Here is a 22396-nt window from a genome sequence, read left to right as displayed (position 1 = left end):
ACCACTAAGATTATGGCATTTAACTACGCAGGTTAGTAAATATAAAATCAGACGCTGTTTGTAACAGCTCATTTTAGACTGACTCTACTGCGTTAGTTGTAGTCTACCTCGGGTAGTTGATTTCCGCGGTACCACCCATATCTGGGAGACATTCCTCTATCCACGACCTGAGGAGGGGACTAGCAACCTTCGCAGGTGGCTCTTCCATAGTCTGAGAAATATTTCGTGGCTTACTAAGTGGTATGAATGTATAATAATGGTTAAATTTAACTCGTTTCCAGCAGATATTCACTTCGTAAATGGTTCTTAAGAAACAACCAGCTCCACCTGCAGAACCGGTTTGCCTTACCAGCTTCGCACCATGCTCCACCAGTCAAAAGACCTGCATCTGTGCTTATCACTCTGACGATAGCGTTCGCCGCTTGCACGTCGGCTATCATTTTGTACGTATTTTAAATATATTTTTATTTTTTTTTATTGCATTGCATTTATACATATATTCCATAAAACGCAACAGCATATTCACATTATCGGTCAGGAGCACTCAACAAGTTACACCTGAAAAACCATGTCAACATTCACTTCAATTCTGTCATAGATTCTGTCCAATTTGACATATTCCATCTATGCCATTGCCATATACCATTCCTTGTTTTACAATGTAAATTTCATATGTGGTGTTTGTTATTACTACCTAATTATAATAAACAATGAACGGGCACTCTGTATTTGGTCCGCGGCTGAAACAATTTGAGCATGCAAAAGGAGATGAAAAATGTAAGCACAAGGAGTTTGGTTTAACTAACATAAAGAGTAAGCATATCAATGGAAAATTTCGCCCAAGTCTCAAAAAGAGAAGCATTTCGGATAAAACTAAATTTGAAGCAAAGGTAATTGAGCAAATGGTCTCGACAATCGAAGAATTGAAAAACAAAGTACACTACTTTGAAAATTATATTACGTACGAAGTCGCACCTGAAGTTAAGAATGTTACTATTCCCAGTAAAGTGGAAGATCAATACGTAATGGGTGATACAAACGAATCAAAAAACCTCAACCCTTCTGACCACATGAAGAACACCGAAAAATTTGCACAAGATTCGAAGAAGAAAAGTGAAACCGACGCATCTATTGTAAAATCGTCAATTTCACTGATGAAAAATACCTATATCAACATAAATCCTGCAGTGAACCCTAAATATTTGAAATCGGCAGCGCAGGATTTTATTAAGCACGCCGAAGAGTTAAAGTCTAACATAACTTACATGTTAGACAATGAGAATTGTGACACAATCACTTTAAGTGATGAGTCTGAAATTGCTGCTGATCCGTATTCCAAAGAAAAATATATGTTTAATAATCAGTCAAATCTGCAATGCTTGTTATTATCTGTTAGTGGGCAGTACGATGCAATTTTGAAAACTTTAGGAAGTATAGAGCAACGAGTCCAACAATCGGACAAGTTACAAATCCACAAAAGCGTAAAATTATCTCAGACGTCCGCCAAAGTGTCCACATATATTCCAAATAGTGTACATAAAGTTGAAAACATTAAGACTAGTAAAACCAAAACACTAGATAATAGTATAACGAAGGAGTCACCATCAAAAGCAACTAAAAAGAAATGGGAGAAAAAATTAGATCCTATTGTTTTGGTGTATGAACCTATTAAACCAGCAGACTACACGCAAAATATATGTGCACTTTGTGGCTATGGATCTTCTACGTGTCTCATTGAAAATTGCCGCGAACGAGTGGTACGTATTTTACGACTATATTGAGAGAATAAGGTTTCATTTGCAAATGCATATGTTATGGCAATTATAGAATTGTTTAAAATCATAACTTTTAGGTTCAAAACAGGATTTTGCAATATTGTAAAACGCAAATATGCAATACTATATCAAAATTGTGGTGGTGTCTAGTGAGCCCCATCATTGAGGATTATTCGACGGAAAAAGTTGTCATCTTCGCTCCAAAAGTAGGACCTTAGTCATGTGATGCATACATATTTTTTTCAAAATAATATCATTGGTACCTATATATAATCAATTACCTATATAGGTATATGATCTTTCATAAAAGTACTTATTACTTACTTATGTTACTACCTGACTCGGCGAACTTCGTACCGCCTTAGAATTAAAAATCTGATACAACTGAATACCAAACGATCGCCGAGATCTTCGCATACCTACATCATTTTTACAGCACACCTTAAGGGATTGATTCCATCCCACCAGATTAAAATAGTTTGTAAAACAAACTTTTGATTCGGCATTAGTTTTGCCTTTATTCGAGGTGCGTACATACAAAATTTCATGCAATTCGGGTCATAACTAACGGAGAAGTCAAAAAATCGAATTGTGCACGCGCAAAACAAATTCCTGAAGAACATGTGTATCAATTTTCAAAGCGATCGGACGTTTCTACACAAAGTTATCATGCACACGACCGGACAGACAGACAGACGGACAGACAAACGAGCAGACAGACAACAATACAAAATTATAAACTATATTGACGTACGTTATTAAATGGTGTGTTCAGAAATTAGCGAAGTTAGCTACATTAACTTTTTTGTTTTGAGTGAAAATGCACGTGGTAGCAAAGCATCTAATTTATTTCTTTCCTGCATTTTTCGTATGTGTTAATATCCCAGCGAAAACAAATCCAACAAACCAAAAGTCATTACAATCGGTACAGCTGTACTTTTAAATAGAACGTCATTAACACATTTAGGTCTTTCTGTTTTATATATAATCGTGAATGTTCCCATTTTCCGGTCAAATTTTCGCATGTTTTAATATCCTATGTCCTATTCCCAGGGAAGACACCCAACAAACCAAAAATCACTAAAATCGGTCAAGCCGTTCTTCAGTTATAAGATTACAAACACATTTCGGTCTTACTGTTTTTTATACCTATATAGACTATGTAAAATAATATTCTTTCATGCCTATATTGCCTTTGCCATAAATTAAAGTACAAAATAGGTATATTGCAAAATTTTTGAATCCGCATTATTGTTACATGAGTACGGTTCCAATTACATATTGGTGTATTTGGTTGCAATTAGTGCAGGTAGACATATACGCATATCAATAAATAAACTTCTAACAAATATAGCAAACGAGCTCCTGGGTCATTGAAAATTTAATCAGTTCTTTCTTGAGCGATGATAAACATAATACTGAAAACAGAATTTGGAAATTCGAAACCGTTATCTTGACCACAGACAGACGCGGACGGACGGACAGAAGGTTCAAAATCATGAACTGGCTTAGGAGCTCGAATATAAATAGTATCACAGATTACACTAATAACACTATAGTAGGTAGTCTATGTGGTAATATTAAAAAAATAACAATTAAGTTGAGCTGTTTTACAGATCAAATCTTCGTTGGACAAAGAAGATGTAAGCTGCGGGTTTATGGTTACTTATACCCCAAATCTCCGTAGCCAATCAGAATGTATAAGCGATCTAGTTAAAAAGGATTCTAAAAAACTAAAAAAGAAAAAATCAAGCTGTCTTTGGTTTTAACGGTTGTATGTTTTGTGTTGAGTATAATAATAAATAATTACGGAGCATCCTTAATTGTTAAGGCGTTAACAGGTTGTAGTGTAATTAACCCCCAGGTTCTACGCTAACTTCACACTACAAGAACATGGAAATAAAGTTAACCCGGCAACGTTTTGGGAATTATGGGTCAGGTACCAAGACTGTCAGAAAGGGTGAAATACAAAGGATGTGACTCATCTTTGGTGCAATAAAATCCTTTTGTTAAGAGTCAAATGGAAAATTACATGGCCTTGTAGGCAAATTCAACATAGGACAAGATATGTAGAAATTAGCGAATGGTAACTCATTTAGTGCACATAGATTCTAAACCGAACAGTATTGATTAGCGTAATCTCGCCCCCGCAAGATAGATAGCTCGCCCCTCGTTCGGGGTTTCGAGCCTACAGTTGAAAGTCGAACCAAAGAGGGTACTCTTTGGTCGAACACAATCACGGAATTGAGTGTCGTAACTCAATTGGATTACAGTTTTTTGTAACCCCCGTGACTGCTTCATTCACGGAGAAAATGTTAGTTACAAACAACAAATCAGTACACACACAAACAACTCGGTCATTTCCACATATTAAATTAAAATGATCAAAATTTATATGAATGCTACTTCTGGTCAAGGCTATGTAATCAAAACATAAACATTAATTAAGCAAGCATTACACCAAAAACGTAAAACGATTACAAACAAAAGGATAACGGTATCAAATATGTGATTATGCATTAAGGTTAAATCAAGTAAATTTCAAAATCAACGATGGAAATACACAAAAAATATAAAATGCTGCATACAAAACATAAATATGATATAAAGAAATGCAAAAATTACTACCTACCTGCATTTCAAGGCCGCTAACATCAGCTGCAGGCATAATTTTGCTAGCGGGCAAATCTAGATAAAGGTCAAAGGGATTTCAGCCGGCTATACGCGGGCAGGCCGGTTTGGCTTGCGTTTTCAGTCAGTTATGAATATTTCTATCGAACACAGTAAGTTGTTTGCGTGGTAGGTATGCTTGTATTTTGTTTGCTTTTTTTCCTTTATTTGAATTTGTTTTGTGAAGTGTTTTGTTTAAACTAGGCTGTATTGCTGTATACAAACCGTACATCCTCTTTTTTTTTCTTGATATAAAGTTTGAAGGGACATTAACCCTGAAAAAAATTTATCGTTTTCAAAGATTCTCGAATGAAGAACACGAACTCTCTGCAAAAGCTGACACATCTGTCCAATTTGATGAAGTTCAATTTAAATCCGCGGCAAGCCCAGTTTGGGGGTGACAGGGGTCCCGCGCGCATTATGTTTATTGTAGGAGGTTTATAAATCATTTTCCAATGCCAGTTTCATTCAAGTGTCGCCCCAATGCATGTTACGCTACTGAACTATAACAAAAAGTAATCCGTTACCTCACGCATGCGTAATACAATAAAAAGCCTTTTTTTACATTCCCCTGCCCCCCCTGGCAAGTAGTAGTCGCCATTTTGATTGCATATGTTGTGTTTAAGTTTGGTTTCCTAAAAATTATTATTTTTAGGCCTATCTATTGTGGCTGTAATGGAATATTCTAATAAACTGTACAGAGAAAAACTTCTATTAAACAGTAAAGTTTATATTCTACAGTGCGTAACGTTTGAATGGTGAGTAATGTTTATTTACTGATTTAGGCGCCAATAATAACTCCTATTTACCATTACATTTTTAATCTCAAATTTTCCTTTCAGGTTTATTTTTGAATAACTTATAATTTAAATTGCATAAACATGTTTTATGCACATTTTGTACTAGCCAAAAAGGGCCCACTGGCCCGAATTTGGCTAGCCGCTCATTGGGATAAAAAATTAACAAAAGCCCATGTATTCGAGACCAACATTGAGAAATCCGTTGATGGCATATTGCAACCAAAAGTGAAAATGGCATTGAGAACGTCGGGTCATCTACTGTTAGGTGTGGTGCGAATTTATTCTCGCAAAGCAAAATACTTGCTCGCCGATTGCAATGAAGCATTTGTTAAAATCAAAATGGCATTCAGGCCGGGCATGGTCGATTTGCCAGAAGAGCATCGCGAAGCTGCCGTAAATGCAATTACATTACCGGAGGTGTTTCACGATTTTGATACTACAATGCCGGAACTGAAGTAAGTTTTTGATTGCCTAGGTGACCTATTAACAAAAGTCATTTACAGTGATGTAGATATAGAAGCACAATTCAGTTTAAACCAATCACGCGCAGAGGAAATTACGATGCGAGAAGATTATGGTAATATTACATTGGTATCTAACGACGATGGTTTTGGGGATATGGGTTTCGATACCGATGCACCGGACTTAATGCGACACACTTCGGCTTTAGAACCTTCAATGGAACAAGTTTGTTTGCTAATTTTGAGTTACGCAGGGTGTATTTGTAATGTACTTTTAGAGCAATCTGCTATTTAGTGATGGGCCAGGGCTTGATGGTGTAAGCCATTTAGATAAGGATAGAGAACCAATCCCGTCAACGTCTGGCACTCAACCTTCCCATACGCCTATGGAGGTTGATGCCCCGATTCGTGATGATGGATTTGGCTCGAATATTGACCAAAATATAATGTGTAAGTTTTTTATTAACTTTAGTAGTGCTTATACTTGCAATTTGGTGCCATGTAACTGCTATATCATACTCCTTCCGTAAGAAGTTAATTTCTCTTTGCCGTTGGACTGTTTTGTTCATTCCATGATTTAAATCAAGTGATTTTTATACAAAAAAATATTGGTAGAAAAATTGAAAAAACTTTGTTTTTGCAATTTTCCAAAAAAAAAGCAAATGTTATGTTAAGGTCGAGGTTAAGGTAGGTATTATTTGATACATATCATATTAGATGGCCCCCCCCCCCACAGCCCACATACTCACTTTATATTAACAAAAGGTATAATTTAATTAATGTATCAATGATGTTTCACAACTACAATATAAAAAGAAATGGAAAAAAATATTTGTTGGGTGGGAGAGTTCATTTTAAGAGTAAAAACCTGTGGGTCGATTTCGAAAAATTGATTATAATACTATCATCAAGAAAAACGAACAATTTTGGTGCAACTGCAAATGACATTAAAATTCCCCCTTCCCCCCTCATCCCATTTCAATTGAATCTTGAAAAATGGTTGCCATGTAATAGTACTATGCGTTCAAAAATGCGTTGCTGTCGAGTCACCTATGGAATTTTTGTTTACATGGGAAATCATGCTTAACTTGAATCTCCAAAGGCGACTCGACAGCAACTCATTTTTGATCGCCCGTTATGTATATAGCAGTTGAGATAGTCTGCAAGACACTCTTGTATATTTAGAGGGAGAGGGTAAGATTCAAAATTAAATTACCTGAAAACTATTAAATATGCAATAAAACAGTCACGATTTTTTTTAAATGATTTATTGTACTAATTAAACTCAATTTTAGCCGGTGGCTTATTTGAAGGAGGCTTATTTGATGATACCCCTATGGATGTTGTGCCTCCAGTCGAGCCGGGTATTCCAGAAGCGCCCGTGCCTCGCCCTTCATCTCCCCATGATAGTGAAGATGATGACATGGACCACTTTGGTGGTCCCCCATCTGTTGGAGGCCATAGGTTTACTATATGTTCACTTGTATTTCATTTTTACTTAAAAAATTTGCTTTAGTTCTGCAAGCTCCAGACCACATTCTGCTTTAGGCTCGATAGCTCCCGAACCGGGTGCATTACAAATACCGACCCCGGCAATAGATCGACCAGAGCAATATGGTCAAATTGAAGAACCGCCCCATGCCTCACCACCTTTAGAACAGACTACTTTGTTGCAAAATGAAGAAGAAAGTTTCGCATTGGCACCTGTAGATGCTTCTGTGCTGAGAGGTAAGCTGGGGAAAGTAAATGTATTTGACATTTTAAACAAATTGAAATTTGAACATTTGCATACTTAATTGATAAAAGGACATTCTTTCCTTTTAGGCTTAACCAAGGCGAAGCGTAAACGGAAACTTATAGTGGATGAAATCAAGAATATATCGGGAGAAGAAATGAAGAATCAATTATCAGACACGTCGGACATTGTTACAACATTAGATTTGGCTCCCCCTACCAAGCGACTAATGCATTGGAAGGAAACTGGTGGTGTAGAGAAATTATTCGCTTTACCGGCTAGGGCCATACCTGCTAGACTGTTATCGAAGGTATCTCAATTTTACAAAATAATTAGAGTTAAATCAGATACTGTTTTAGAATTACCAAAGGCATTTGATATTGAGGTGTATAGGTACTGAAGATTTTGCTATGTTAGGTGATGCAGATTCTTTAGCCTTAGAACAACCCCGTGAAGCAGAAGAACAACCTAGTATAGAACCTACTCCTCCAAAACGTGGACGTAAAAGAAAAATTGTTGAGGATGTTGTAAGTAAAATTTACACAAAATTGTGTATGTGTTCACATACTGTTTTTAGAGCAAAACACCAATTCATCACCCTGAACCACAACCACTCCCTCAACAGGAGGATATTTTAAGTGCTATGATACCTACATCTGCCCCACCTACCCCATTACAACTTTCACACATAATTCCACCAGCGCACGAGGAAAGTGAACAAGTTATTATGCCCCCTCCACCTACGCCACCTCCTGCATATCCTACAATACCCAGTGTACCGCCCACGCCAACTGTAACATACCCCAGTACACCTCAACCACAACTAGGATATCCAGGTACGCCTGGTCCTCCTGCGGTCGGTTATCCGCCTAGTGTCGGTCAGTCTTCCATGATGTACAGCAGCACTCCCGCCCCACAACAGTATCCTTCTCCAACGGCACCTCCCACTCCTTTGGCACATATTGAAGAAATGCCTCATTTGCCACCAGATCAGGTGAGATCTGCAATGATCTTTTGCATTAATTTATATCAAATTGCTATGTAGGTACATTCGCTATTGCAAGAACAGGAATCTTTGGGTGGTTTAGTACCTCCGATGACACCTGCCACTACCGAGGATATCTTAGGAGAAATGACATCTGCAGCACCTCCCCATCCGACACCTCTCACCCAAAGCGATCTTGACTCTCTTCATAGAATACAAGATATTCCACTTGCACCAATGGATAATATGGGATATAATCAGGTGAGCCAATTGTATTTTAAGGTGAATATTAATATGTTTGAATTTTAAAAACAGAGTCAATTACAAATGGCGAATATGGGTTATGATGAAAATGTTCCTACCCAAATGCCAGCTGGTGCTATGTCGGAACGTGTACAGTCACCATGGCATGCGGATTATGATTTCCCACCTTCTGCCGGACCAGTAAGTAAAATATTTTTTTTGGTCTTGTGTTTTTAAAATTAAAAGGGCCTCTTTAATTTTTAACTTCCCTGAAAAATGAAAACTTGTTCCGATAGGTATTCTCGCACGATTAGGGCGCTGTCCAACTTTTGTTTTCTTTGTGTGACGTACATCGTTGTATTCGTAAAAAAAAATTCGACTCGATATAGTATGTACTTTTTTTAAGGGATCATATAAAAAAATAAAGTTGATTATTTCTACGAAACACTTCTGAGGCCAGATTTTTTTGTTGTAATTTTCTGTATGAACTTAATATATTTTTTGTGTGGAACTCAAATCCTGAGTATCCGTACTCATTGGTTAAGGCGGGTTGTGCAAGGTAAAAACATATTCGTATAACTGATATATTGCTATTTTCATAGGCCGATGAACAGATGGAAAACGAAACGGACGAACAATTTGAAGAACGTGTGCTTAACAAACGTGCGTTTCAAGTGTTCACCCAAGTGCGATCTAAACTACACAATACAGATAAATTGTACTTTACTGACATGTGCATGCGACATTCAAGAAAGCAAGCAGCTCAGAAGTTTTATAGTTTACTCGTACTAAAAAAATTCCAAGTATTAGAGTTAGAGCAAGCCGGCGCTTACGAGGAAATCATCGTTTCGAGAGGGCCCAAATTTGAAAATCCCAGTTTGTAAACTAATATGTATAAAAGAAATTGTACAACTAATAATTGTTATGATTTTATTATAGTTTAGATTTTTGTAGAGTTATAGCGTGAATTTATAATACTGCAATTGAGGAAAACGAAAAACCGGACGGTTTTACTTAAATAATAATATTTTTGGGTGCATCGAAATTAATTTATTTTGTGACCGAGATTATGAACTTTTATAATGTTAAGGAGATATTCGCCAAAGGACTTTTATTTAACTATATAACGTGACCTGGTTAGTCAATAAATCAAATTATTTTCATTAATCGTAAAATGTAATTATTCACTGATTACATGTGAGATCGGTACAATTATAAATCAAGCGTTAAATCACCTCGTGTCTTTGTCTGATATGCAGTCTAATATGTGTACATATACAATATTTGACTATTTACTTTTGTACCCATATTATGTTGGATATAGCGACGTTATTGTAATTGGTGGTTAAGCAATATCTTTGACAAATCTACTATAATTAATGTTACTTGTTTCGTTGTAAGTTGAAGACCTTTAAATGTACTTTATGACATACTGAATAAGTATTTAAGTGACGTTTCTTATTCAAGAGCGGTCATTCCAGTGTGATAATGTTTAATCAAAAATCAATCAAATTCTTGCACAACGTTAATTTGAACTGTGTTTACACAGTAGGTATGTTGGTTTTCAGGAAACATGTATTGCCTAACTTTCTGTATCAAAATTATCCAATTTCGAATGCAATTAACAGTATATTTTGGAGGATGGAGGACCAATCAAAGTTTCATTGTTCTGATTTTTTATCCTCATTCCCTTCTTTAACCAAAACTGAAACATGTTATGAAGTAGCAACCAATTTACTGTCATGAAAATTATTTCATATTAAGCTAGTTTTACATCAACAATTTCTTCATGAAGTTATTTATCAATTTATTGAACAATTTCTTGCTCAAGTTCCTTGGTTTTACACTGCTGTTAACTTGATCAATTTCTTGTTGTTTTTAAAGTCATTGTACAATTTCACCAACCTTTAATTATTTTAAGATTAGGTTGTCATTTTTTTAATTGTGCAGAAAAAAAATTGAATGTTTCCCTCTGTCTTGAATAGAAGATTACGGAATAGAAAAAGGAAAATCGTGATATTATAGCTCATAAAAATGCGACAAGAAATTGATTAAGTTATTACATCCAATTCCGTGTTTACACTCATAACATTTTCTTGTCAAAACGACTTGAACAAGAATTTGACCAATTTATTTTGTTGATGTAAAACCAGCTTTACGAAAAACAAAAATCAACATAAAAAATTATATGGATAACTTTGGTACAGTCTGTTAATAAAAGTTCAGTGTGTGACAAAGACAATTTAAATTACTGCTTTACCACTAAACTTTGACCACCTTTTTTTAAGTATTATTTGTTGTACTGCATGTTTTAACAAAAAGGTTTTTATTTTTCTACTTCCAATGTACATATCAAAGAAATAAGAGGCATTTAAAATCTTATGTAAGAGAAGTAAAACAAGTTCATTCAGTTATTTATATTTAATGCTTTATTGTACCTAACCAATATGATCATATTGTAAGGTGTTATAATGCTTTTTACAATAGCACGTAATTTGTTACATTTATGCAAGTGTTTCAGTTTTATGCATTCTATCAACTTTTATTATTTACAACAGAATTTACAAATATATACATTAAATTAAATTTTTCTCGATTATTTTTCTAGGAATACAGTATATAATTTTATTATTATTTGTTTGAATCTCAATCAACCAGTCATGCTACTTGTAGCTATTTATTTTCGCCATTGGGTATCATTATTATTGTGCACGGTTTTATCACTTATCGGAGAACCCCTGTAACATCTAAGTACATAGGTCAAGAGAGGGATAATTTATTTATTTAAGTACATCTTTAAGGTTTAACTAACACCAGCCGAAATGTAGCTTATGTTAAGGGTCTAATTGCATAAATTTTTTAATCGAGTCTGGAATTGACCTTTTTCGTTGTGCTCAGTTAATTGTGTTAGTAAAGCAAGCTGAAGCACTCCACTTTTTTGGGGGATATATTAGATTACCTATACACATGCAATATCTAATGGTTAGGCTGATGTAAATTAATTATTTTATCATCTCTACTATTTTGGTTTCTTACGCCCTCTCGTTTAATTAGAGGTAGATTTCGGATTACCCCCACTGAACAATACCAGCCCAGTTCAGGGGTGTAAAGACTACCGTATGAAATTACCAACTTAATTAAGCTGGATTCACATGAATACAAAATCCGACGATACCATCATCCGAAATGCTTATGATTGGTCAATAATTTGAAATGTACTTGACATTTTAAACTATTGAACAATCATAAGCATTTCGGATGACCGTATCGTCGGATTTCGTATTCATGTGAATCCAGCTTTAGGCGCAGTACCTGTTTTGATCTTATCAGTGAGATAACAATCATCTTAAGCCATTCGTGATTGCACCTGCCAGAGAGACACTTTGGAGACTAAATAAGAATCCGAACAATTGGATTAACCCGAGACACGCCCCTTGCTTGGACTATACCCAAACGTACTAACGGTCGGTGGAATATCCATTAATGAATAAACAATGCCTACTGAAGTTAAGGGAAGTGCCGTAATGCTCGAATGTTTAATTGAATGAAATAGTGACTGTCAGTAATTATATACGGTAAAGCAGTAATCTGCTCTAGCAATACATACTGTTCTAGTGTACGTATTATTCTATGGTCTTGCAGTGTAATCTCTCCCAGTTGGTAATAAAGTTAAAATCCCCTTCTTTTATATGTCACTAGCATTTGTTAAACAAAAAGTGCTAATTCCAAAATAATTATTCATCGAAATTTGTTAATTGGTGAATTGTAAAAAAGAAATCAATCACAATGTCTACACTTGCAAGTCCTTTATCAGTTGCGGGAACCAGAACTTCAGGTGCTCCTGTACGAACACAAAACGGTAAGGATGATTTTCACATAACCTATTCCGGTTTCACACATGTGATTTTATCGCTTCTCCCTTTCTTCCCCCATATCCGCTGAATTGATTTGCATATTTGAATAGTTTTGATATCCTTAAATTACTGTTATTGTATAGTTATGATCGCCGTCTGTCAATTTTTCTCTCATTGCAGTGATGGCCGCATGCTCTATCTCAAACATTGTGAAAAGCTCTTTAGGTCCAGTCGGTTTAGACAAAATGTTAGTTGACGATATCGGCGACGTGACCGTCACTAATGATGGAGCCACCATTCTACGTTTACTTGAAGTAGAACATCCCGCCGCGAAAGTATTAGTGGAATTGGCACAGCTTCAGGATGAAGAAGTCGGAGATGGGACTACATCTGTGGTTATTATAGCAGCAGAGCTTCTAAAGGTTTGTGCTTACTAATTGATTTGAAGTGTAGTAATACATCTGTGCATGTAGAACGCAGATGAACTGGTGAAACAGAAGATTCATCCCACCTCCATTATAAGCGGGTATCGTCTGGCATGTAAGGAGGCATGTAGATATATTACAGATAATCTTACAATACCAGTGGAGGAGTTGGGTAGGGAGAATATAATTAATGTTGCAAAGACCGCAATGAGTTCTAAAATCATTGGAGCGTATCCTTTTTTAAAAGCGTAAAATTACACTTGACATAAGGTGTATTAATATGGGAGCGATTTCCAAAATAGGACCTTACTTAGTAAGGTGTAAGGCGATCTTTAATTGATTAAAAGTCCCAACTTTATTTCTGAAAATTTAATTTTTGTAAGAGTACCATTTTACGACTGGCTTCGATTTATGACAAAGTGAGGCTTTGTAAAGTGAGTATGATATTTATTCATAATTTCGTAATTTAGCATGGCGACCCTAATGTATTACTGCATATTCTTTGAATTCTATGCAAAATTCTGAACATTTTTCATATACTATGTCCTATACTGCCTATACCTAAATTTAATACTTATGTGTTACGCCCAAAACAAACGGTATCATTTGCACTTCAATCATGGTCATTACATTTTAATCATTTCCAGTGGAATAGAAAGGGACTGTCAATTTTTTTGCTTAAAATATGCACATTTTTCAATCCTATTGCTGACGAAAACTTCAATTTTTTTAATGAAGCCATGCGAGCCTGGATAGTAGTTTCGTTGTCACCATGTATAAAATTTGCTGTATACCTATACAGTGCGTTCGAGATAAGAGGATCACCTCAATATCTCTTTTATTTAGCGAAAAATTTGTTAAATATAATTTTATATGTGACATCACGATCTATCTGATCGCATATTCAAACTTCCGGTGTAACCTGAAATTGATGCAACCTTTGTTTTTCAAATGTATTGCCTATGTTTTTTTACGATTTTTAAATGAGCAATCAATTTACTGTACGCCAACATAAAATATGCATATGGTTGATATACCAAAAATGGAGAAATTTGTTATTCAATATTTGGAAAATGTATTAAATCTAGCGTGCTGTGTGCTGTCAGGATGCACGGTGCCTGTTGCATTACATGGGGAGATCGTATCGTGCAAAAGTAAATCTTAAAAGCGAAACATTGAACAAGATTTCATAAATTTTCTAAATATTGATTCACGCATTTCTCCATTTTTTTGTATATCAACCATATACATATTTTATGTTGTCATACAGAAAATTGATTGCTCTTTTCAAAGATTTTAAAAAACATAGGCATTGTATTTGAAAAACAAAAGCTGTTAAACCAGAAGTTTGAAAATGCGATCAGATAGATCGTAATGTCATATATAAAATTATATTTAACAAATTTTTCATATCTTGCCAAATACGAGATATTGAGGTGACCCTCTTATCTCGAACGCACTGTATATTTTTACCAACCACCATTTAATGAAGAAAATAAATGGCACTCATCCGTTCTTTATCAATACTACTACCTGAGAGACAGCGTCAATATACAATAAATTTACAGGCTACAAACAAGAATAGTGTATTATGTGCGTGTTTTAATTGCTACAGTGCAGTTTGTTGCTGCAACGAAATAAATATAAATGTCAGTTTCATTTTAACATTCTTATAAAAGACGGCTGTGCAGATAAGACTAAAAATATTTGTCATTATGTGCATTCAATCCATGGACACACTGTATATACAGGGTGTTCTACTATTAAAACATTGGTGATATTTCCGGTTAAACCAGAAATGAAAAAACTGACCAATGAATTCTTTGCTTTCTACTCTAGATTTATTCTAATTTGAAAAAAAAATAGATAACTGAGCTGCAAACGTTTCGCGATGCATTTAGGCAAAAGGTGAAACATGTTAGCAATAGCTGCAAAATCCCACTCAGTGATTGGTCACTGCAAGTCGCTAGTACAGTTTTCTAACTGATAGTACGTTTTGTCCATCTTTGTTAAGCATTAAAGTACATCTCTATTTTACATTTTATTGAATAAAATTTTAACGATTTGAAGGGCAACCTAGATGTTGTGTTTCACGATTGTTGTATATGTAAATCAGTTATAAGATGGGCTTCTTCTGTGTTATTATATCACAGAATTTACAGAAACAACAAAAATCTGTTCCAGTTTGTATTATGCGCAAAAAGAAAGACATGCAAAAAACAAGAAAATTTATTTTATTTGATTTTGCATTTGGCACTTTTTTTACAATTTTCGCCAAGACAACGCTTTCATTTTTGAACCCTAGAGGAACTACTATTTGTTCTACAACGTTTTGAAGCGTCCGTTAGCACTTGAGAACATTCTAGAAAGAATATTATTTGCTATATAAACACATCAAATTGTCTTTCGAGTCAGTTCCAATTTCAACGCTGAAGTAATATACAGAGTGGCTAATAAAGATGGAACCAAAGCGCTGGTGTGAAAACGGTTGTAGATATCTGTTTGAAAGTGTTAGGACTTAAATAAGATCTGTTTGTGCATATTCCAGCATAAAAAGAAAATGTTTGTCCCATATATGGTTTTTTGAAACTGCCGCCATTTTTTTTTAAATGTAACAGGTCTTGCAACACATCGTTGGAAAGCTTATTTTACCTTCATTACGAATATGCAATAGGAAAAATACGAAAATACTTGGAAGCGTCCTATTGAGGAAATGTTCTGTAAAAATTTAATTTATTATTAATTTCCTTAATGTAAATTAGAGATGCAGAGTTGTTTTCCAACATCGTCGTTGATGCCGCCAACGCTATCAAAATTGTTGACGTAAAAGGAAACCCATTGTATCCCATCAAAGCGGTCAATGTTCTAAAGGCACACGGACGTAGCGCCAGAGAGAGTGTTTTGGTCCAAGGCTATGCCTTAAACTGCACCGTTGCCAGTCAAGCAATGCCAAAGAGAATTACAAATGCTAAAATTGCGTGTTTAGACTTTTCTCTTCAAAAGGCCAAAATGAAATTGGGCGTACAGGTTTTGGTTACGGATCCCGAGAAATTGGAGGCAATTCGCGCGCGCGAGCTTGACATAACTAAAGAGAGAATTCAAAAGATTTTGGCAACTGGTGTTAACGTTGTATTATGCACCGGTGGAATTGATGATCTGTGTTTGAAATATTTCGTTGAGAATGGAGCTATGGGGGTGAGACGAGTTAAAAAGAACGATCTGAAGAGAATCGCCAAAGCCACAGGAGCTGCTTTCGTTACATCTTTAAGCAACATGGATGGTAAGTAATTTAATTTTAAATTTTGTGTTACAGAAATATTTTTAAGGTGAGGAAAGCTTTGAAGCCAGCATGGTTGGAGAAGCTGCAGAAGTTGTGCAAGAAAGAATAAGTGATGATGAATTAATTTTGATTAAAGGGTAATTATTTCTGTAAATTATACAGAGTGGTTTTTGAGAGCTTTAGTTAGACGGTTTCTAAATTATTTTTACTTTTATGAAATCAAATAAATATCAAATTACCATCTAGGTACTACCCAACTATTATTGGCTTAGTGAAAAGTACTGCCATTTTGAAAATATTTTGCAGTAAACTAAGCCTAAGTACAAATTTTCAAAAACTTTCATAGAAACTTCTAACTAAAAAACTCCCAGAGACACATTTGTGTGTAGACACTAATCGATCCAATTTAGACCCAAAGCACGGACAGCTGCTTCAATTATTTTACGTGGCCCCAATGACTTCTATTGTGATGAAATGGAACGTTCCGTCCATGACGCACTCTGTGTGGTAAAACGTGTTTTGGAGTCGAAAAGTGTGGTTACTGGAGGTGGATCAGTAGAAGCAGCCTTGTCAATTTACTTAGAAAATTTTGCAACAACTCTAAGCTCTCGCGAGCAACTGGCAATAGCTGAATTTGCACGTAGTCTGCTTGTAATTCCAAAAACCTTAGCAGTCAATGCGGCACAAGATGCTACCGATCTAGTTGCAAAATTAAGAGCGTATCAAAATTCAAGTCAGACGAACATTAACCATGCACATTTGAAATGGATTGGTCTTGATTTAATTGAAGGGACGGTGCGAGATAACAAAAAGGCGGGCGTATTGGAACCCACCATATCGAAAATTAAGTCATTGAAGTTCGCAACGGAAGCCGCCATTACTATTCTAAGAATCGATGACATGATTAAGCTGGATCCTGAAGATAAGAAAGGCAAGAGCTACCAGAATGCAATGGAAAGTGGCGAATTGTATGGTTAATTCTTACTTTGAAGAAATTTTTTCTACTAATGTTCCATTTTTTATTTATCTTAACTCATTAAACACATTAATTCTTGCATCAATATAGTAACAGATAATTACAGTTTGCTTTATTTGTGTTCTTCGATAAATCGTGACACCACAGCATTGAACTCCTGCGAATACCTCAGGTGGATGTTGTGTTTTCCTTCTGGAAATCGATGAATTCTGAAAGAAATGTTTAGATTAGTAAGTAATTACATTGTTGGTATATTTAAACTATACCAAGGTCTGCGTCTATTCTGTGTCAGGTCTTATTCTGTGAATGTTATAAAAGCAAACAAAGAGCCAATAGTGCATTGTACGTGTGCGCTCATGTAAGTTTTCACAAAGGTTTACAGAAACAACTCGCTTAAAAGTTAAAGCAAACATTAGATTTTTGTATTTATTTGAAAAATTATTTTTTTTTTAATCGAATGTACCTTCTCTAATGCAGCTTTTATGATCCTTATCAGATTGTAAAAATCTTAACAATAATGATCGGAAATCCAAAACGCAAAAAAATATCAAATTAATTAAGCGCTATTCATTGGCGTTCGTCCAATTACCAAACAATTAAGACTTAATTTTTTTGGTGAATATTATAGAAATCTAGAGCGACATCGGGGCGCCATCAGGTTGTCATCAAGTTGATAAATGATTAGTGTATTAGATTTTAAAATGATCCAGTAGGCACTGGCTTAATTTATTATTATTATTAATGTAGATAGTTCGCATTTGAAATTTATATATTATAAATTGTAAAGCGAACGGTAAAATTTTAACACCCTGTAGAGAAGTAATGAAGTGTTTGCGGATCTATATTTATATGAACTTTTAGTCATAAAATAAGCCAATGAACACTGCATATGGTTTGTCAATATCAATTCGTTTTTACTGAAATTTTCCAAAAAATTAGCCTTACGCGGTTCAATATTAGGGGTCAAAAATATGTTCATGTTCTGAACACACTAAATTTGTGTCGCTCAGAATGAATCTTGTATGGGTTTCAATGGTGCAACTGGCATGTATAGAATTACACGTGACTTTGTAAAAACGTGCATGCGTTGCCTTACCCATTGCGATTTAAAAAATACAATTTGCAAAATTAATGATGTTCACGGTACGTAATAAACAAATCTATGCATAACTAGGGTATTCTTCCATTTCCCACAGAAGAATTGTGAATATTTTTTACATGCATATTTTGTCATTCACCGCAAGCAATTTCTTGTTTAAATAAACTTGATATAAAACCTAAGAATGACAAGAACGTTAGCGTGTGAGTCACGCATGCGCATTTTTCCGCAGTCACGTGGATTGTAGATGGCCGTGTTAAACTGGGGCAAAGTATTACTTTGAGTTTTTTATGTTCTTTAAGAGTATATCTGGATGTTCTTCAGCAATCATCGCATCCTTATTCCCGTGAAGAATTAATGTAGGACATTTAATAGATGGGAGCATATCGTGACAAATATTGCCACCTTCTTTAGCTATATTGTGTAGTGCATCCAACCAATTATTAATTAAAGTTTGAAACTCGTCTCCATACATCTTTATAAACGGTCGTTTCATTTTCTCAGACCAGGAATTTATATCTCGAATTTCTAAAAATTACAGATTCTACAAACAATCCAAATTAGTACAGCATACTTTCACACGCTGTAATATCATCTGGCAATATTTTAGAATTCGATCCCCAAATGACTAAATTGTCGACACAGTTTGGATACATCGATGATAAAATCATACTGGAGTTCCCACCATCACTCCAGCCCAATAAAGAATATTTATCTATATGTAGTTCCTGAAAAGTGTGTATTTTAATGATAATAACAATATGATCGAAAATGCCTTTACCTTCATGAGTTTAGCAGCCATGTCTGCATCTTTAATGTAAAAATCATTAGTAAAAGTTCTTTGAGGTGGTCGACTTTTGCCATATCCCGGTGGATCCCAAACTACGACTGTGAATTTCTTGGTATCCAGCTCTTCAATTTGTGGTGTAAAGTCGGTCCAAATCGTTCCGAACGCACCAGGAAAGCATAAAATGGTTTGTGGCCCATTGCCTTTTTTTAAATAATTTATAGTCTGGCCAGCAATTTTAATTTGCTGTTCCTAAAACGACACACACATATTTAGTTTACAGTAGTATACTTTACAAAATAAAGCAGAATCGAAAACTATTACCTACAATATTATACAAAAATCGCGATTATTTTAATGTAATCTGAGTGATACCATTGACTTTATACATATAATATATACATATAAATTCAATGGTGATACTACATATACATCCTGTTTTTATACTATGACATACATTTGTATACTAATTAGGTTCAATTCCTGCAAAATACTTATAATTATCTTCAATGTTTTGGAATATTTATCAATTATAGAATATCGGACCAGAACCTATGACAAGCAGTCTGGAGTTGTCCTGAATAAATTGTTAAACAAGGTCCGTACCATTTAAGGAATACAGAGAAGTAGAGGAAAAAATATTCAAAATTCTGTGAGACCTTTGCCCCTTTTTGTTTTTTTAGCGCAAAAAAGGAGCTTATAGTTTCACTAACTGTCGGTCATTTAGAGCCCTTTTGAACTTTTTATAAATCGATCCAGATCTCACCAACCGATTATTGTAGAATAAACAACTTATGGCCGTTTGCACTGACAAATTTAAGCGGAGCTTAGCTTAAGCGTAACCATTGAATTTATAACTATAGTTATAAATTCAATGGCGTAACTTAAAATCCATGACAACGGTTATTGAGGCAATGGTTGATATGAGTTTTAAGCTACGCTTAAATTTGTCGGTGCAAACGGCCATTAGTATCAGTATTCCGGGAACGCTACCTTGGCAGAAATTCAAGAATACGGACCCAGATATTTCTAAATAGGACCAACATTATAGCTGGCCGTGAATAGGCAACTAACAAAACATTCAATACATTAGGCTCGACATTAGGTATGCCACTGGAATCGCGTCACATCGATCCATAAATAGCATTTGTAGGCATGGTGAAAAAAGTACGGATATGGCAAGACTTACGTCACAAGTATGCGCAGTAGCATAAAGTAAATTCATTATAAAATTATTATGATGTTTTTAAAAATTAATAAAAGTAAATGTTTACCTGACCGTTGTTTGAGGATTTGTATACATTTCTCAAATTTGTTAGAATTTGTTTAAACAGTGATTTATTAAACACAGTTGAACTACGGTACATTGTACCTGACGAGCATTGACTACAAAGTTCACGCTGTTTGTTATACAATATTGATAATGTACCCATTGAATAAATTTTTTATTCAATGCCTAAATTTATATTATGTGATTTCTTCATGTCACTCAGGGTCAGGGACTAACACTAGTAACGAACAACTAAATTGAAAAAGGTTTTTAAATAGGTAGATCGATTTATAATAACAGTTACTGAATTATTATATTTATTTATCAGTTGCCTTTATTCACACGTAAATTTATAACATTTATAAACCGAGCGCGGATTTCACTATTTATTACTTCGGCAGACTTCAAGACTATGAACTAGACACAATTCAATTTGCTTATCTAGCAAACAATAAAGCTTGTCGAAAAATCTATAAGGGGTTTCATATTTTACAGGAAAATAAATCAGTATCCACTTTCATTCGATCTTCGACTTGATGGCGCCTTGATTTCGCTCTAGGAAATTCGCTAATGTAATATAATTCAAGGAAATACATTCATTTCAAAAAACGCTGCTGTTAGTAAAAAAAATGGAAACTTGTTGCTGTTTTAATAAGATACCTATAGAGGACGTTGCTGTTACTCTTACAATTAACGAGCTAATTTTGTGTATTGTGAATGATGGTTTTTTCTTAATTTCTGCTTTAAGTGTAATTATCATTGTATCATGGCGAATGAAGCTTATGACTTGTAAGGAATAGGTATTCAACGCTCGTGGAACCGTCACACTCACCTTCGGCTCGAGTGACGCTTTCCACTCGCGCGGAATATACCTTATTCCTTACTCCTTATAGAATATACTATACTCACACATTATATACTTTATTAACGAGCTTCTAGCGAGTTTATAATTTTGCGGTGTCTGTCCGTCGGTTAGCACGATATCTCGTAAACGAAAGGACCGATTACGATGAAATTTTGTAGGTGGATGCTTTATCAAATTTGTAGATCGGAGTTCGTGAATTGACAATGTAGGTCAAAAAATAAGGAAAGCCTTTTTGATTCACCGCTCTACCTAACACAGTTCGATTCTTCGCTATAGGTATACAGGGTGATTCCTATAGTACCTGCCACCGTTTGGGAGCGTATAGGGGGTGCCTAGGGGAAGTCTTTTCATATAGGACACTTGGGGTCGGAAATCCAAAATAAGGGCGCCAGAACCAAATTTATCTTCTGGAACTTCACGCCTGTATGTAGGCAACCCAACCGACCGACGTTTCGCGCGGAGCGATGCAGAGCGAGTTAGCGCGAGGAAGCGACATGGGAGGGAAGGAGGGAAAACGACAGTCAAAAGCAATAACGTTTACAAGTGTTCAACGTGGCCACCGTTGTTCTCAATGCACTTCCTACATCTAGCCAACCACTCCCCTCGAACTCGCGTGAAGACTCCTATGTCCTGGCGAACAGCCTCTCCGGCCATGACGACGCGCGCAATTAAGTCCTCTTCGGATTCGACGGGAGTCTCGTAGACGTGCGCTTCCATCACACCCCACAAGTAAAAATCTAATGGGGTGATGTCGGGCGAGCGGGCAGGCCACTCCACCGCACCTCCACGGCCGATCCATCTGTCCGGATAGGTTTGGTCCAAGTGTTCCCTCACCTGCCGCCCGTAGTGAGCAGGGCACCCATCGTGCTGGAACCAGTGGTCCCAGTACAAGTTCACTGGAACATCCATTAAAAGTTCTGGTAGCACCTCGCGCAGGAAAATCAGGTAATTATGGGCATTTAGACGCGGAGGGAGGATGTAAGGCCCCAGTAGGTTGTCCCCCAGGATGCCAGCCCAAACGTTTAAAGAAAACTTGTCCTGGTATCCTCGCGTAAACGTTTCATGAGGATTGTGCTCCGCCCAGTAGTGGCTGTTACGAGGATTGAAGGTCCCCTCTCTTGAGAATCCTTTCTCGTCAGTAACTAGCACGCTCCTCAGAAAGTTCGGATTA

General features: G+C 35.8%; 4 protein-coding genes across 6 annotated transcripts; 3 read left to right on the top strand and 1 right to left on the bottom strand.

The window, feature by feature from the left end:
- Window positions 1-572: 572 nt before the first annotated feature.
- LOC116167314 lies at window positions 573-3570 on the top strand. The gene is made up of 2 exons (XM_031482652.1): window positions 573-1757; window positions 3392-3570. The coding sequence occupies exons 1-2, from the start codon at window positions 711-713 to the stop codon at window positions 3542-3544; spliced, it is 1200 nt and encodes a 399-aa protein (XP_031338512.1). The 5' UTR covers window positions 573-710; the 3' UTR covers window positions 3545-3570.
- Window positions 3571-5020: 1450 nt separating this feature from the next.
- LOC116166719 (double-strand-break repair protein rad21 homolog) lies at window positions 5021-11255 on the top strand. 2 transcript variants are annotated; one of them, XM_031481794.1, is made up of 12 exons: window positions 5021-5203; window positions 5288-5700; window positions 5749-5932; window positions 5985-6156; window positions 7002-7170; window positions 7223-7434; window positions 7531-7751; window positions 7801-7968; window positions 8019-8435; window positions 8487-8687; window positions 8742-8870; window positions 9272-11255. In XM_031481794.1, the coding sequence occupies exons 2-12, from the start codon at window positions 5327-5329 to the stop codon at window positions 9551-9553; spliced, it is 2529 nt and encodes an 842-aa protein (XP_031337654.1). In that variant the 5' UTR covers window positions 5021-5203; window positions 5288-5326; the 3' UTR covers window positions 9554-11255. The 2 variants fall into 2 exon arrangements, with proteins under 2 accessions (XP_031337654.1, XP_031337653.1); XM_031481793.1 differs by having other exon boundaries at window positions 7513-7751.
- A 1089-nt stretch (window positions 11256-12344) lies between these two features.
- Window positions 12345-17309, top strand: LOC116166684 (T-complex protein 1 subunit alpha). Its single transcript, XM_031481732.1, has 6 exons — window positions 12345-12528; window positions 12704-12945; window positions 12997-13178; window positions 15711-16228; window positions 16275-16365; window positions 16639-17309. Exons 1-6 carry the CDS (start codon window positions 12456-12458, stop codon window positions 17204-17206), a joined length of 1674 nt encoding a protein of 557 aa, XP_031337592.1. The 5' UTR covers window positions 12345-12455; the 3' UTR covers window positions 17207-17309.
- LOC116166685 (valacyclovir hydrolase) lies at window positions 17234-20720 on the bottom strand. Of its 2 annotated transcripts, none has more exons than XM_031481733.1 (5): window positions 20365-20720; window positions 19085-19342; window positions 18878-19031; window positions 18582-18831; window positions 17234-17413 (listed from the first exon to the last, which is right to left on the bottom strand). In XM_031481733.1, the coding sequence occupies exons 1-5, from the start codon at window positions 20521-20523 to the stop codon at window positions 17317-17319; spliced, it is 918 nt and encodes a 305-aa protein (XP_031337593.1). In that variant the 5' UTR covers window positions 20524-20720; the 3' UTR covers window positions 17234-17316. The 2 variants fall into 2 exon arrangements, with proteins under 2 accessions (XP_031337593.1, XP_031337594.1); XM_031481734.1 differs by lacking the exon at window positions 20365-20720 and adding an exon at window positions 19697-19904.
- Window positions 20721-22396: the final 1676 nt, after the last annotated feature.

The sequence above is a fragment of the Photinus pyralis genome, unplaced genomic scaffold (genome assembly GCF_008802855.1).
Source record: "Photinus pyralis isolate 1611_PpyrPB1 unplaced genomic scaffold, Ppyr1.3 Ppyr1.4_LG3b, whole genome shotgun sequence".
Lineage (NCBI taxonomy): Eukaryota > Metazoa > Arthropoda > Insecta > Coleoptera > Lampyridae > Photinus > Photinus pyralis.
Note: the sequence above shows the minus strand (reverse complement) of the source record. Positions and strands in the feature narration are given on the sequence as shown.

Excerpts from the sequence above, each read along its gene's own strand:
- LOC116167314 (XM_031482652.1), top strand. The coding sequence starts at position 711 with ATGAACGGGCACTCTGTATTTGGTCCGCGGCTGAAACAATTTGAGCAT. Across the intron at positions 1,758-3,391 it reads AAAATTGCCGCGAACGAGTG|ATCAAATCTTCGTTGGACAA; the intron begins GTACGTATTTTA and ends GCTGTTTTACAG.
- LOC116166719 (XM_031481793.1), top strand. The coding sequence starts at position 5,327 with ATGTTTTATGCACATTTTGTACTAGCCAAAAAGGGCCCACTGGCCCGA. Across the intron at positions 7,752-7,800 it reads CTGCTAGACTGTTATCGAAG|AATTACCAAAGGCATTTGAT; the intron begins GTATCTCAATTT and ends ATACTGTTTTAG. Across the intron at positions 8,871-9,271 it reads TCCCACCTTCTGCCGGACCA|GCCGATGAACAGATGGAAAA; the intron begins GTAAGTAAAATA and ends CTATTTTCATAG.
- LOC116166684 (XM_031481732.1), top strand. The coding sequence starts at position 12,456 with ATGTCTACACTTGCAAGTCCTTTATCAGTTGCGGGAACCAGAACTTCA. Across the intron at positions 13,179-15,710 it reads AGTTCTAAAATCATTGGAGC|AGATGCAGAGTTGTTTTCCA; the intron begins GTATCCTTTTTT and ends AATGTAAATTAG. Across the intron at positions 16,366-16,638 it reads GAATTAATTTTGATTAAAGG|ACCCAAAGCACGGACAGCTG; the intron begins GTAATTATTTCT and ends GATCCAATTTAG.
- LOC116166685 (XM_031481733.1), bottom strand. The coding sequence starts at position 20,523 with ATGGGTACATTATCAATATTGTATAACAAACAGCGTGAACTTTGTAGT. Across the intron at positions 18,832-18,877 it reads TGATATTACAGCGTGTGAAA|AAATTCGAGATATAAATTCC; the intron begins GTATGCTGTACT and ends TGTAATTTTTAG. Across the intron at positions 17,414-18,581 it reads AAGAACATAAAAAACTCAAA|AATTCATCGATTTCCAGAAG; the intron begins GTAATACTTTGC and ends CATTTCTTTCAG.